Source organism: Canis lupus, chromosome 2, assembly GCF_048164855.1.
Source record: "Canis lupus baileyi chromosome 2, mCanLup2.hap1, whole genome shotgun sequence".
NCBI lineage: Eukaryota > Metazoa > Chordata > Mammalia > Carnivora > Canidae > Canis > Canis lupus.
The window spans coordinates 4,290,953-4,305,621 of record NC_132839.1 but is presented as its reverse complement, the minus strand read 5'-3'; the positions used below and the strand labels follow the sequence as shown (position 1 = coordinate 4,305,621).

Genomic DNA, 14,669 nt, shown 5'->3' with positions numbered 1-14,669 from the left:
AATAAAAATAAATTAAAAAAAATAAAAATGAACTGGTTGTTTTTTGGTCAGAAAGAAATGTTTTGAGAAATATGTTAGCTTTATTCATTGTGATCACTAATTTTGGTAATTCTGAAAATCAAAATACTATGTGATGTTATATTCATTTATCTAGTTATTGCTAATATCTTATATTGGAATAATGGTTCATTCTTTTCAAAACTTATTTATTTGTTTATTTATTTATTTATATCCCATTAAATACTCAGAACTTCTTGGCAGAACCATTTTGGAAATGAGAACCCTGAATGTTAAAGAAGAGACTCAGGTGTCATTAGTGTTGAGTACAAAAATTTGATTTTTAATTGGGTTCTTTTCTCCTTAAGCAGGGATGTCTTCTAATAGAGGCTTAAAATAAATTCATTCTTCACCTTATTATTGTTGCCTAATATTTTAAAGGAGTTTTGAGAAATATTAATGTGTTTTTACTCCTTTTCAAATATTAGAGTCTATCAATAGTATTTATTTATTTAATTTATTTTATTTAAAGATTATTTATTTATTCATGAGAGACACAGAGAGAGGCAGAGACACAGGCAGAGACACAAGCAGGCTCCCCGCATGGAGCCCAGTGTGGGACTTGATCTCGGATTTCGGGATCAGGACCCAAGCCAGAGGCAGATGCTCAAAGGCTGAGCCATCCAGGCATCCCAATAGTATATTTTTAAACATAGAAAACATAGGTAAACCATTCTTTTTTTTCTTTTTTTTTTTTAAGATTTTATTTATTCATTCATGAGAGACTCCGAGAGAGAGGCAGAGACACAGGCAGAGAGAGAAGACTCCATTCAGGGAGCCCGATGCGGGACTCAATCCTGGGACTCCAGGATCATGCCCTGGGCCTAAGGCAGACGCTCAGCCTCTGAGCCTGTGCCCAGGCGTCCCAGCATTCTGCTTTTAAATATTTAACTCCTCCCTTGATTTGTTTTTTTGTTTTGTTTTGTTTTTTGTTTTTTGTTTTTTTTTAGCAGCAACACAAACTTTTATTAAGCACTATAGGTATTTGTCTTCTGGTTCAGAACCACAGCTAGGAAAGATTATGGACTCATTTTATCTTCCATATTGGACATAATATCATCTGACTTGTTGGTGCTTTACCTCAAAAGACTTGGCTGAAAGGCCCCACCTGATAAAATTAAACAATCTCCTTTCTATTGTTCAGTAATATCATAGTGTTACAGATAATTTACTGAGTGGTAGGATCCTGGGACTAACTCTTGGAAAGGGGTTTAATAACTTTACAGTTGGGCAGGTGAGATTGGAAAAACTAACAGATGCTTGTCAAATCACCTGAGCAAATGAAGGCTTCAAAGTTATGATGGATTGACTGTTGAGGAGTGGAAGGGAGGGGTGAGAGTACACTGCATCAGGGAGGAATTTCTCTAGGAGTCATAGTGGGATTCTTGAAGCTGTTTCCAGGTTTCAAAGTCCTTCACTAAAGTCCCACTTTGGTTTTAGGTATACTCTTGTAATGTTAGCTGTCTTTAAACCAGTGGTCTTCACCCTAGGTGACTTTTTTTCCCCCCCAGGGAACACTTGTTAATATCTGGAGACATTTTTGTTAGGTGGGAAGGTAGTGCTGGTAAGTAGTGGGTAGAGGCCATGTTTTGTGCTAAATATCCTATAGTGCATAGGACAGCCACGCACAACAAAGAATTATCTGGTGAAAATGTTCATAGTGCCAAGGTTGAGAAACTCTGCTCCAAACAATAGAGTTGGATTCATGGCACAAAATAGTTTCTCAATTCATGTGCAGTGAGAAATTTCATTTTTTGATTCCTGTCCTGCTTTGTGAAGGAATATAACATAAATTACTCCTCTTTTCTTAAAAATCATTGTATTGTTCCCAAGTAATGTATTCATTTATTCATCAAAATATATTTACTGTATATTTAAAGTTGCAAGGGAAGGGCTAATACCTTTAAGGTGTTTATGCTAAATGTAACAAATTATTAAAATTTATTTTAATAAACACCAAGAAAGAATGAGCATAGAGATACTGGAGTATAATATGGTAAAATTAAAAATAACTACCTGTTATAAGCTTATGTAAAATAAGAGATTTTGTGACCAAAGAATAATTTGTTTTATTGCTTTCCAGCGTATAATGAGAACAAAACTAGTTATGCGCATAAATCATTATTTCTTAATTATGGTGATGAAGCAATGAACAAAAATATAATAAATTAAGGTAATAAATCTTTGATAATGTGATAGAAGATTTAATTGCTTATATCTTACTGAGGCAAAACTTTAGCTACATTTCATTGAACAGTGTCTAAATCAGGATAGAAGTTTTAAAGAACAGTTTGTCTTCAAGAATTTTATTCCAGAAATGAGTTATTCAAAGTGTTGATTGGCACTGGTAAAATAATCTAAGGTAATTCCATTTAAAAATTTGTGTTTATACACACACACACACACACACACACATATTTAATATGATGCAAAGTCTTTCTTTTTACCATCATAATTGTGCTTTAAAGTTCAACTAATTTCTTTCTTGAGGCATTAATTTATTAATTTTGTTGTTGAATGTGTTGAAATATTATGTCCAGTAGAATGAATGAAGCAAATGAACAGATAGCTTTGCAAAAATTAATACGAATGACCAATAGTCCTATGACAAAGAAATACTCATTTTTTAAAAAGAAGCTATTCCACCTACCAGATTGGCAAGAAATAGCTTGATAATACACACTGTTATGGAGGTTACGGAGAAATAAGCCCTCTTATAAAGTCTTGGCAGAAAGGTAAATTAGTGTGAGCTTTTTGAAGGACAGTTTTGCAACATACATCAGAATTCAACATGCTCATACACTTTGTTTTGTTTTTTAAAGATTTATTTATTTATTTATTTATTTATTTATTTATTTATTCATGATAGACACAGAGATTGAGAGAGAGGCAGACACACAGGAGCAGGCAGAAGCGGGCCCCATGCCGGGAGCCCGATGTGGGACTCGATCCCGGGACTCCAGGATCGCGCCCTGGGCCAAAGGCAGGCACCAAACTGCTGAGCCACCCAGGGATCCTCTGCTCATACACTTTGAATTAGAACTTTTACTTCTAGAACTTTAGCCTATAGGTAAGCAAAGATATATATGTACAAGCTGTACAAGCGTAACATGGTGGGTTGCCTGGTTCTGAATCCTGACAGTATGGCTTATTACCTCTGTGAAACTGGACAGATTACTTAGTCCGTTTAGTGTCATTTTCCTCAAATATAAATTGGTAATAATAATGGCACCCAACTCATAATGTTGTTGTAAAGCTTACATACATGAATAAATGTAGAATACTTAGGATAGTCCCTGGCACATAGCAAGTTATATTGTTATTGGTTTTCGTTGTTCTTTTAATTACTGCTTGAGGTGTTTTATACATTGAGGACTCCAAGCACCATGCTTAAGTTTCTCCCAGGCCTTTCGAGATACCGGAGGTCTGAAAACTTTTTGTTAGTTCCTAAATATGAGAAGAAAACTATGTTACAAGGTATATTATGTCTCTTTCATTAATTAAGTTCAGTAAACACAAAAAATTTCAAAATACATAGGTTAGATTTTTTTTCTTTTGGTTAACATAGTGTTATATTAGTTTCAGGTGTACAATATAGTAGATTTTAATAATCTGCAATATGTGGATTTCTGAGAAATCCCATTTTCGTATATGCGCTATTAATTTGAGTAGAGGGCAAGGAGTATGAAGGTGTCAAAACAGTCCCTTTGTTTTGGCAAAATACTGGAAATGCCCTAAATATTTATCAGTAAAAGATTGTTTGAATTATGGTATATCCATACGATAGCCACAGTTTTTCTCCATTATGTAGTTTTTAAATAAAAACTAGGTTTTTATGTAGGTTTATGTATATATATGTGTGTGTGTGTGTGTGTGTGTATATGTATATATGCCTTTATGGAAAGATCTCCAAAGTATATGATAAAAAGCAAAAACAAGGTATGCAGTAGTATTTAGAGAATTAGTCTATTAATTAAAAAAATAGTACATATATATATATGTAGATGGTATGTTGGAATGGAGGTGAATGGATGAGGTGAATAGGGAAGCTTGTTGGGGGCAATGTTTATAATAACGTTAAATAAATGTGGTTTTATTTCTCCAATCTTTGCATTTTTACTGGTTAGCATGACTCTCTTCAGAGTATTAATACTTGTTTTTCCTCCCATCGTGTCCATTCCTTATCCTTTCACTAAACGTTTGTTCCCGAGTAATACTGCTCTATATAGTTTTAGAATAGAACACTCTCAAAAGCTTTATTTGAAAATGCCAATATTTTATGGCCCGTGCCTTCCCATGTTATGCATTTTTCCTGAGACCATTTAAGAGCTGTAACAGAAATAGTATAGGAAAACTTTGGAATCGTTTTTTGTTTGTTTGTCTTGCGTTAGTTTATGTTTATTCAAGTGACCTGGTGACCCTGTCCTTTGTGAAAGGTTACACTGGTTTGAAAGTGAGAATCATTAGTATTTGACTCCTGGAGAATTTTCTAATAATGCAAGAAGCCATACTGGCAGTCTGATAGACGCTGATTAGTAGTGACTGAAATAGAGGAAAAATTGGACTACATTTCTCTTGGACTCTTCAGAATCTTTGGTTAAATGTCAGATGTTGCAAATGATTAATTAACATCTTTGTTGAATGAGCAAGTGAATGAAGAGGGTTTTATGGAGAGATTTCAGGGAGTTTTTGAATAGTGGATGTCATCATCTCTGGCTTTATGTTAGGATCACTGAAGGAGCTTTAAAATATTCTGATGTCTGCAACCTAACCCAAACCAGTTAAATCACGTTTTGTGAGGCAAGGTCTAGGCATTGAGATTTTTTGTAAACTTTCCAGGTGATTTTAACGTGTGGACAGGACTGAAAATTTGTATCATAAACCCAGTAAAATTATGTGTGGAAATGTGTGTGTTACTTTCTGGGGGTGGGTTCCTGTGAATTTTCAGAGGGCATCTAAGGACTGCTGCTCTACTTGAATATGTTATCTTTCATGTTTAAAGAATGCCTTTTTGTTAAATTTTGTAATGTGTTGTATAGTGTCACTGGAGAATAGCATTTTTACAGTAGACTACCTGGAATTCCCTTTTGACGCTTTGTTTTTTCTTCTCGGCCATACTTCTGGGTCAGCATTAAATTATAAGGTCTTTGAAGGTCAAGTAGATGTCCTTTCCCTATGGTTACATCTTTCACTTGCTATTGATAAAAAGATGCCTTTTAATTGGGGGGAGGAGGAACCTCCTTCTTCTTCTTCTTCTTCTTCTTCTTCTTCTTCTTCTTCTTTTTTTGATTCCTAAATGTAGCATACAAATTTTCATTTTTATTAACAGAAACTTACTCATAAATTTAATAATTTCTATTCTTGGTTCCTGCTTATGGTATTATGTAGAGTTTTCTCAACTAAATGTAAGAGGTTCTGACATTATCACCCACTGGTATTTACATCCAAAAGGAGGCTTGATGGAAATCTAATGCTGTAATAATAGCAAATGACAAAGTTCCTGCATTTACCCATTTAAATATGTGCCTTGAAGCATTTTCTCACGTTTTCATTATATGTATCAGTTACATTTATAAAGGTATGGATATATAGAAGATTTAAACTCAAATATTTGTAGGATTGGTTTTCCCTACTTACTGGAAATTTTTTTGCCTTGTAGATCATGATGTGTAGAGAGCTGCTTCCTCAGCCTCTGATAATTTCTAGCACTGGACACTGGAGACCGTATACTTCCTATCACACATACATTTAGATTCTATTACCTCCAAGCTGCAATCTGAGGTTGTTTCCTTTTCTCTGTGATCTACAGTCTCTCTTCTTCCCCTTCATCACCCTTCCCCCATCTGCCTCTGTTTTGAATCACTCTTCCAAATCTTGAAATAGATTCTTTTCCAAAGCTAGGATAGTTACTATACTTTATTGATTTTAGTCATCCGTTTATTAAAATGATATATGCAAATATTTCCTCACCTAATCACTATTTAATTGAATAACTTGGGGACTCAGTAATTTTAACTCATCAGAATAATTTGAAGACAGGTCTCTAAAAATTTGAACATTAGAGAAATATATGTAAGTATTCATTACATTGGTTTTGGCATTTAGAATAGATCATCCATTTGTGATCTGTGCCAAACCTAAAGCAAGGTAAATGGAGTTACGAACAAGCACATCAGTAGTTTAAGGCAAATTCAAAATAGCAGGTTATTTCAAAATAAGATGAACATTAACATGTCTGCCCAAAGAGAAATATTCGTTAATTTTAGCAAAATGATAAAGAGTTATGGTACTTGAGGAGGGCTCTTGATGGGATCAGCACTGGGTGTTATACTATATGTTGGCAAATTGAATTTAAATAAAAAAAAGAGTTATGGTGTATTTACATCTTCTTTGACTCTGGTTTCTGGTTTGAAATGAGGTCTCTTTATTATAGATTATTATTACTTATCGGTAGGACATAATATTTGAATTCCAAAAGATTGTGTGCAATAGTCTTGTATTCAAAATTAACGCCCAACCTCAAGCCTTGTGTTTCCTAATACATCTTTTTCAAAATTTAAAGTGTTTAGCTTTTATACTGGGATATAAATAAGATTTCTTTTTTTTTTTTTTAAATAAGATTTCTTAATTGAAGAATGGTAACTATCTATGTGGAAAAGTAATTCTTTTGGACTTAATGGGATATGAATTAGCAAACTACAGTCTCTGGGCCAATCCAGTTTGCTACTTATTTCTGTGCAGTCTGTGAGCTAAGACTACTGTTTACATTTTTAAAAGTTTTAAAAAAAATCAACAGAAGTACTATATTTTCTGACACAATGATTATATGAAGTTTGAACATCAGAGTACATAAATAAAGTTTTATTTAGCACACAGCCATGCTCATTCATTTACCTCTTGTCTATGGGTCATTTCTTGCTACAATGACAGAGTTGAGCGTTTGTGACAGAGACCATATATGGCATTCCTTTTACTTCCCATTGCTGCTTGGAGCACTTCAGATCGCAGTGAAACTTAGAACTCAATAGCATTTTGAGTGCCACACATATTGCTGTACTACAGGATTTTAATGCTTTATATTATCAGCCCATGCCTATCATGTCAAAACAAAAAAGAGGGAATAGATATTGAACGTTACACTTTTTAAATTTCTAAAAAAATTTAAAAATTTTAATTCCAGTGTAATTAACATGGAAGTGTCATATTCGTTTCAGGTGTAAAATATAGTGACTCAACAATTCTATGTATTACTCAGTGCTTATCAAGATAAGACGCAGTGGAGTGTGGATTATTTTGTTATTGAAATAGATGGCAAACTCCTGTGTTTATTGTGCAGTGGCACTCAGGCTGTGCTAAAACGATACAGTGTACGTTGACATTACCAGTCTAAATACCCATTTCAGTGTCAGAAGGTCACAGGAGAGCACGGGTCAGAAAAATGATAACATTTAAACCGGAATACCTAATCACAGCAGACTTCCTTCAGAAAAAGTACAAAAATGAAGATGCGATTGAAGTAAGTTTCTGGGTGGCTCATTTGTTATCTGAACAGGGAAAGTCATTTACCACTGGTGAATTCATTAGTGTTTTACTGCAGTAACTAAGGAATAGGAAATCTGTCTGGAGAAAATACATTTGCTTATGTCTATTAGCCTTTCAGTGAGAACATTCTCTTCAAGAGTTGAGAAGATTGGGAGGCTACATCATTAGTTTATTAAAAAAAAAAATGATTTCAAGTGGTTTTCCCTGCCTCCTGGTAAGTCAGCAGGTGTGATCCAAACTGCTCAGTTGTTTATTTGAGGAGTCAATGCCAAGTTTGAAGTGACTAAATTACTCTCTACGAATAGTCTACGTGGCTCAAATAACAGAAAAGAAAATAATATTTTCAAAGAGATTGAGAAAACACGAATTTAGTACAAACTGAAGTGGTTATCTCTTAAGGGGTATTCCAACTGATGGTGTTAAAAATGCATGGATCAGAAAGAGACTTAGTTGAGGAAATTTACAAAACTTGTGAAAATGTTAGGTGCTCACACAATATGATTATTCCCTGTATTTTTTTCATCAGCAGGTACTTAATGGAAAAAATATTTGAATATAATCATGTGTTCTTAAACTAATAATGTCAGTAAGGACCTTCATTTGGACTAATGGACTTGACCGTCATCAATTCCATGAATTTTTATCAAAAACTAAAATTGAATATCCCACTTGCCCTATCACATAGGGCTTTGATGAATTGGAATACTAAAGTTTTATTGTGATTTTTTTTTTTTTTTTGGTTTTTTTAAATCATTTTTGAGGTCAGGAGCCAAGACTGAAATTTTTCTAAATAATCAGAATTTCCCTCAACCACTGTTACTGAACACTGAACTCCAAAAGCTTTGGAAAAACTAGCTTGTGCTAAAGACTTAAATATTTTCCTAATGAATTCAACCTAAAATTACAAGATAGTACACTGCTTATATGCAGGGTTTATACTGTAGTAAAGTCATGTAGATGACAACTACTGTTACTTGAATCCTAGGTAATATCAGGCTATTGTATATACTTGCTGTGCCATCAAACATTGAAACATGAAGCAAGATTACCATTCCCACCAAATTTGTAGCTGATGTATTTTCTAAGTTCAAACTACGTTTGTAGCAGTGAATTTTGGACCTCTGCAAATACTTTGGCATTTCAAAAATCCATTCAACTGTGTAAGGAGCTCCCACCTAACCCTCAGGAGCAGTGAGTCTGCAATGTAATGACATGCTAAAAAGCATGCAATATAATTTTATAAATGTCTTCTAAGCAGTAAATATACTCAATTAGATTCATTTGCTTATGGCCGTTATTTATATTTGGCAGTACCCACCTGTATGAAAAGATCCTTTCAAAGATGAAATACATGAAATCTCATTATGTATCGGCTTTAACAAAAATTTATAATTGCTCTTGATGATGAGCACTAACTTTGAACCCTACTGAAGGGAAAAATTATTAACTTAAAAAGATTTCTATCCTTCCCATTAATACACCGGTGTTACAATGAATCGTTCCTAGTTATTATTATATTTTTGGTTTTTTTTTTAAAGATTTTATTTATTTATTCATGAGACACAGAGAAAGAGAGAGGGGCAGAGACACAGGCAGAGGGAGAAGCAGGCTCCCTGCAGGGAGCCCGATGCGGGACTCGATCCTGGGACTCCAGGATAATGCCCTGGGCTGAAGGCAGGTGCTAAACCGCTGAGCCACCGAGGCTGCCCTATTTTTGGTTTTTCAATAAAATATTTGTATTTGTTTTCTCTTTTGTTGTATTAATACCTACATAATATCCTTGATTTTGCTTCTTGGTGGCAAAGCCTAAAATATTTATTTTCCAGACCTTTACAGATAATGTTTGATGACTCCTGTTGTAGGGAATGACACCAATTTAACCCATTAGACTGAATCAACTTTGTCAATCAGTGGGATGATAAATAATGCAATACTCTTCCATTTTAAGCAGGACTGTGGTTTTTTCAAATTTGCTTTTTGCTGTTCTCATTTATAGTCTTAGCTTAAGTTTGATGTTTGGTTGATCATGTACTACAATTATGTTAGATTATATTAGGGGAATACTTTTTGAATGAGTGACTCGGAAAGATTTAGAAATCTGTAAAATATTAGAAGGCAGGTGACATGTTAAAAAGATATTTTGATAAGGGACACAAAGAAATCACATGGAAGAAGGCAGATGGATTTGTTGGTTGGGGTGGATTAGGTTTTGTGTTAGGATATAAATATACTTAATAGGAACTCTTAACTGGTTGACTTAGGAGCTGTCTTCTGTTTAATCATGAGAAAAGCTAATAAAAATTTGTGTCATGGTATAGAAGATCATCCATAAATTGCTATGCTGCTGCAATAATATTTTAAGAGAGATTATAAGAAAAGTTTTATTTTTTCAATTTATGTTGCTGTAATAGAGAAAAAGAGATACCAGAAAAATTACCTCAGGCATTGTAACCCTTTTCTATTTATTTATTTTTTAAATTAACCAAAATGTCATGACGAATGTGACAGTATTGCAAGTTTATAATATATAATTTTTTAGGAAGTTAGTTCTCTTACAAGAGTGCTGTAAGATTTAGATAATGATGTCCAATGGTTTGAGGATAGAAAAGTCATTGTATGAGTACTGACAACTTGTTACTATCTATAATTGTTTTTGTTTTTTGTACCTTTAAGTAACATTAAGTCTTTAAAAAAATCCAACTAATGTTTGCAGAGGATAAAATCTTACAAAAGGGTGTACAGTGAAAATCAAAGCTCTTCTTTTTATAGACCCCATTTCTACCTTCTGGTGGTAATTGGTAAAAAAAGTTCATGTTTCTTTCCAGAATCTATATACAAGCATAGGCACGTATGTATGTGTGTGTATGTGTATATATATATATATAAATAAAGAGGGCTTATTTTATGCATACCATTTGCATTATCCTCTTCTCAACATATATGACATATTAATAGTGTACAGTGTTTTAATGCTTACATGTAATAACATTTCCTTAATGCAGTTATTTATATATGGGCATTTATTTTCAGTTTCTTCCTATTACTAGGGGTGGGTACAGGTCTTGTGGAAGGGGTGTGTGTGTGTATGCGTGCACGTGCACATCATCCTTAAGGAAAATTATAGTGACTTAACAAATAGAAAAGTGAATGCAGAGTCTGGGAAGAGATCTTGCAAGTGTAGTGCTTGAAGGTTAAGTGTCATTAGTATCACAGTGAGTTCACCTTGGTTATTCTGATTACAAGCGATGCTTCAATAAATATTTTTGTGTTTATATATATGCTTTAACAAGTGTGTGTGTGTACACACACACACACACACACACACACACACACACCAGATAAATTTTATGAGGTGAAACTACTAAACAGAGGTTATTAGTTGTTAAGGTCATGGACTCAGGATCTAAGCTGCCTGGGCTTTAATGTGTCTTCCCACCTACCAGCTTGGTGACCTTGGACAAGATCCTTAATCCTTAATCTCTATGCCTCAATTCTTCATATGTAAATGGAGATAATATTGTTATAAGAATGTTATGGATTTAAGTACTTTAAACTGGTTAGCATTCAGGAAATGTTAAGTATTTATGTCGGTTTCGTAAGTTTTTTTTTTAAGGTAGTCTCATGACATTTAACTGTTTTGGATCAAACTGTTTAAAGTGCAACATATTTAATTTAAAAATGTAAAGAATAAGCCATTTGAACTGTTACTATTATATTTATGGGCAAACATATGTAACCATGATGGCATGGTGAATAGTGCTTTGAAATTTGCAAACTACCCTAACATGTATTATGTCATCTATACATAAACTGTAATTACTAGAATGTTTTCCTCTTCACTGGCTCCATCCCTCTCCAGGTTTTTTTTAAGGAATACTGGTAAAGAAGGGAAAATACTTTCCCCACAGGATTCCATTCTTCTAAATCATTTGTCTTTTCCACTTTGAATTTACTACCAAGAATCTTTAGGGATTTAGAAATATTAAGAAGTTTTGACTTTAAAACTTTTTTTTTTTTTTTTTTTAAAGCCAGGGTGCTGCCTCACAGTTTAGGAGGACCATGTATTTATTTTGTACAGTGAGAAGAATTAAGCAACTGTGGAAAGGAAGCAGTAGTAGTCAAAGAGAATAGAGAAGGAGGGCAAAAGTTGATGTTTCTTCTACTAGAATGTAAGTTTCCTGAGGCCACAGTTGGTTCTTGTTATCCCCTAACAACAGCAGAATGCCAGATACAAGGTATGTGCTTAGCAAACAGTTGTTTAAATGAATGAATGAAGAATTGAGAAGAGGTCAAGGGAAGATTGAGCAGAGGGAGGAGAGAATGAGAGAAGGCATAGGAGAGAAGTCAAAGAACAGAGGAGTGAAAAGTTGTCAAGAGAAGGAAAGAGCTTTCTCTCAAATTCAGCTTTTATGTAATATGGCCAAGGCAATACGGAGAAACTGGTTTTTACTCAGTTGCCTCCAGACTAGGGTGACAGAAAGTAGTTGGGACAGGTCCTGAGGTAGTGTCCTGTGATCTGGACTTTCATGAGATGGTGTAACAGGCAAGCCTTATGTGTAAGTGCTGTTTACCTGCTTATGTATAGTTTAGTAGGTAACTTGAAACCAGAGGTTGAAATGTAGCTTTCTTGAGAATGTTCTCTAATTTTAACATAGTAATTTTTTAAAAAAAAATCTGGTGCTAAGTGTAAGTCTCACAACCCTGAGATAACTACCTGAGCTGAAACCAACAGTTGGGATCCCTGGGTGGCGCAGCGGTTTGGCGCCTGCCTTTGGCCCAGGGCGCGATCCTGGAGACCCGGGATCGAATCCCACGTTGGGCTCCCGGTGCATGGAGCCTGCTTCTCACTCTGCCTGTGTCTCTGCCTCTCTCTCTCTCTCTCTCTGTGACTATCATAAATAAATAAAAATTAAAAAAAAACCAAAACCAACAGCCACTCCGGTGCCCCATTCTAAGAAGGCTTTTGCTTCTACTTTGCACTGCAAATATTTCTTCATAGTTCAACGCTTGTTTCTGACTTTCTTTATCATCTCTTTAACTTCCAATGAATTTAAACTTTCATAGAGTTGGATTATTTAATATTTACTTTTGTATATTTTGGGTTTCATATATTGCTTTAAGAGGCTGAAGATAGGGGATCCCTAGGTGGCTCAGCGGTTTAGCGCCTGCCTTCAGCCCAGAGCATGATCCTGGAGTCCCAGGATTGAGTCCTGCATCGGGCTCCCTGCAGGGAGCTTGCTTCTCCCTCTGCCTGTGTCTCTGCCTCTCTCTCTCTTTCTCTCTCTCTCCCTCTCTGTGTCTCTCATAAATAAATAAATAAAATCTTAAAAAAAAAGAGGCTGAAGATAAAAATTTTAGTGTGATATGATAGTTGTGTGTGTTTTTGTGGCAGGAGTATTTCTACTCAGGACCACGTGCATTTAATGCAGCCCAAAATTATCTATAAGTACATAATTAATTTTATGTATTTAATTGTTGATATCTATATGTAAAATATCTGTAAAGCATCATTACACTATATGAAAAGAGAAATAGCTTACTATCCACTTAAATTGCCATTCAACTAAGCCTCACTTTCTTTTCTTTAAAATATTGGTATTGGTTGTTGTGAGAATTAAATGAGATAATCCCTGCAAATAATACTAGATACCATTTACTCAGTACCTACTAAGTACTAGTCATTATATATACATTAGTTTATATGATCCTCAAAGTACTGCTTTGAAGCAGGTGCTACTGCACTCAAATTACAAGTGAGAAAATATATTTAAAATGAGCTTATGCAGCTTGCCCAGCATCTCATAGAAAGTGGCAAAGCCAAAATGTAAATACACGTTTATCTGAAAACAAAAACCATAGTCTTTTCACTATACATTCTTCCTGGGACAGTACAGCTATTTATTTGCTTAAATCCTTTCTTCTTTTTAAATTTTCTGTTTGTCTTTTTCTATTTGATGACTAAGACTCTCAGACTGCCCTGAAGCACTACCTGTGATTATTGAAATATTCTTCTCTGCACTGTCCAGCAGGATGGCCACTTGCCACATGTATCTGTTTAGCAGTTGAAATGTGGTTAATGCAACCAAGGAACTGAAGTTTTACTTTATTTTAAATTAAATTACACGTGGCTACCATTTTGGACATCACTGCGTTAGATGTCTGAATGCTCAGGTTTTGTGCATAAGGTGAGTGTAACTAATGTATTGATTGATAATGAGGAAACTGTTCATTCTAGGTTGAAAACTTTAGCAGAGGAACTTATACAGACACAGCAGATGCTTGTAAACAAGGAGGAGGCTGTCCTGGAGCTAGAGAAGAGAATTGAGGAGTCCTCTAAGACCTGTGAAAAGAAGTCTGAGTGAGTAAAACAAATAATTTGAAGGAAGAAAGTTTAATTGATAGAATTTTACAGAATACTTCAGTCGCATGTTATCATGGATGTAAAATTTCTAGAAGCTAAATTTTCATTTTAAGTGTAAAATGTGGTATCGTTGAGTTGCTCTTTAGGACTCTGGAAAAGCGATCTGGGTTTTTTTTTTTTGTCAGTTTAGTGTACTGATCACGTCTCAGTGTTTTAACAGTTTGAACCACTTTCTGAAAAATCCTGTTAGAAGTTGTGTTTATTCCCCTCATCAGTGTCCACTAGGTTTGCTGTGCATTCCTTGTTCAGAAAGTGGCAGATCAGTGTTAATCCAGAAATTGGCCTCTGTGTTAGAAGGAAGCAAACACGCTTATTAGGAAATCCCAATCTTCTTCAGTTCTAAAAATCCCTAAGATTTGCTGTGCTGTTTTGTCTTACTATTGTTTTTCTTGCTGGTTTGTGGATCTGTAAGTGTCCTGTTGGATCCTCCTACTGTACTGGTATGGGGATACTATTGTTTTCACTGATTTTACTAATTATGTATTCTGCTGTTTTTTTTTTTAATGTTTCCATTTTGATCTATAATTTAAAATTCACATTTGGCTTTGGTTATTGTTTGAATCTCCAACAGGAGTAGCTAGTATCGTTTCTCTACTCCTGACTAGAGTGTATAAATTTGTCTTATAACTGGCTTGATTTATCAAGATTC

The 14,669-nt window shown here is 34.6% G+C and overlaps 1 protein-coding gene across 20 annotated transcripts in view; it reads left to right on the top strand.

Annotated features, from left to right (window-relative positions):
- Positions 1-14,669, top strand: part of FER (FER tyrosine kinase) — a 432,700-nt gene that overhangs the window by 101,763 nt on the left and 316,268 nt on the right. For 15 of the 20 annotated variants that reach the window (XM_072788238.1, XM_072788233.1, XM_072788270.1 and 12 more), the window contains one exon: positions 13,835-13,957. The exons of 1 other annotated variant lie outside the window; for it this stretch is intronic. In XM_072788238.1, the coding sequence (XP_072644339.1) occupies positions 13,835-13,957 (123 nt within the window). Of the gene's footprint in view, positions 1-2,140; positions 2,163-11,718; positions 11,835-11,926; positions 12,156-13,834; positions 13,958-14,669 lie in introns of those variants that run through there. 4 more of the 20 variants (XM_072788329.1, XM_072788337.1, XM_072788348.1 and 1 more) reach the window with 4 other exon arrangements.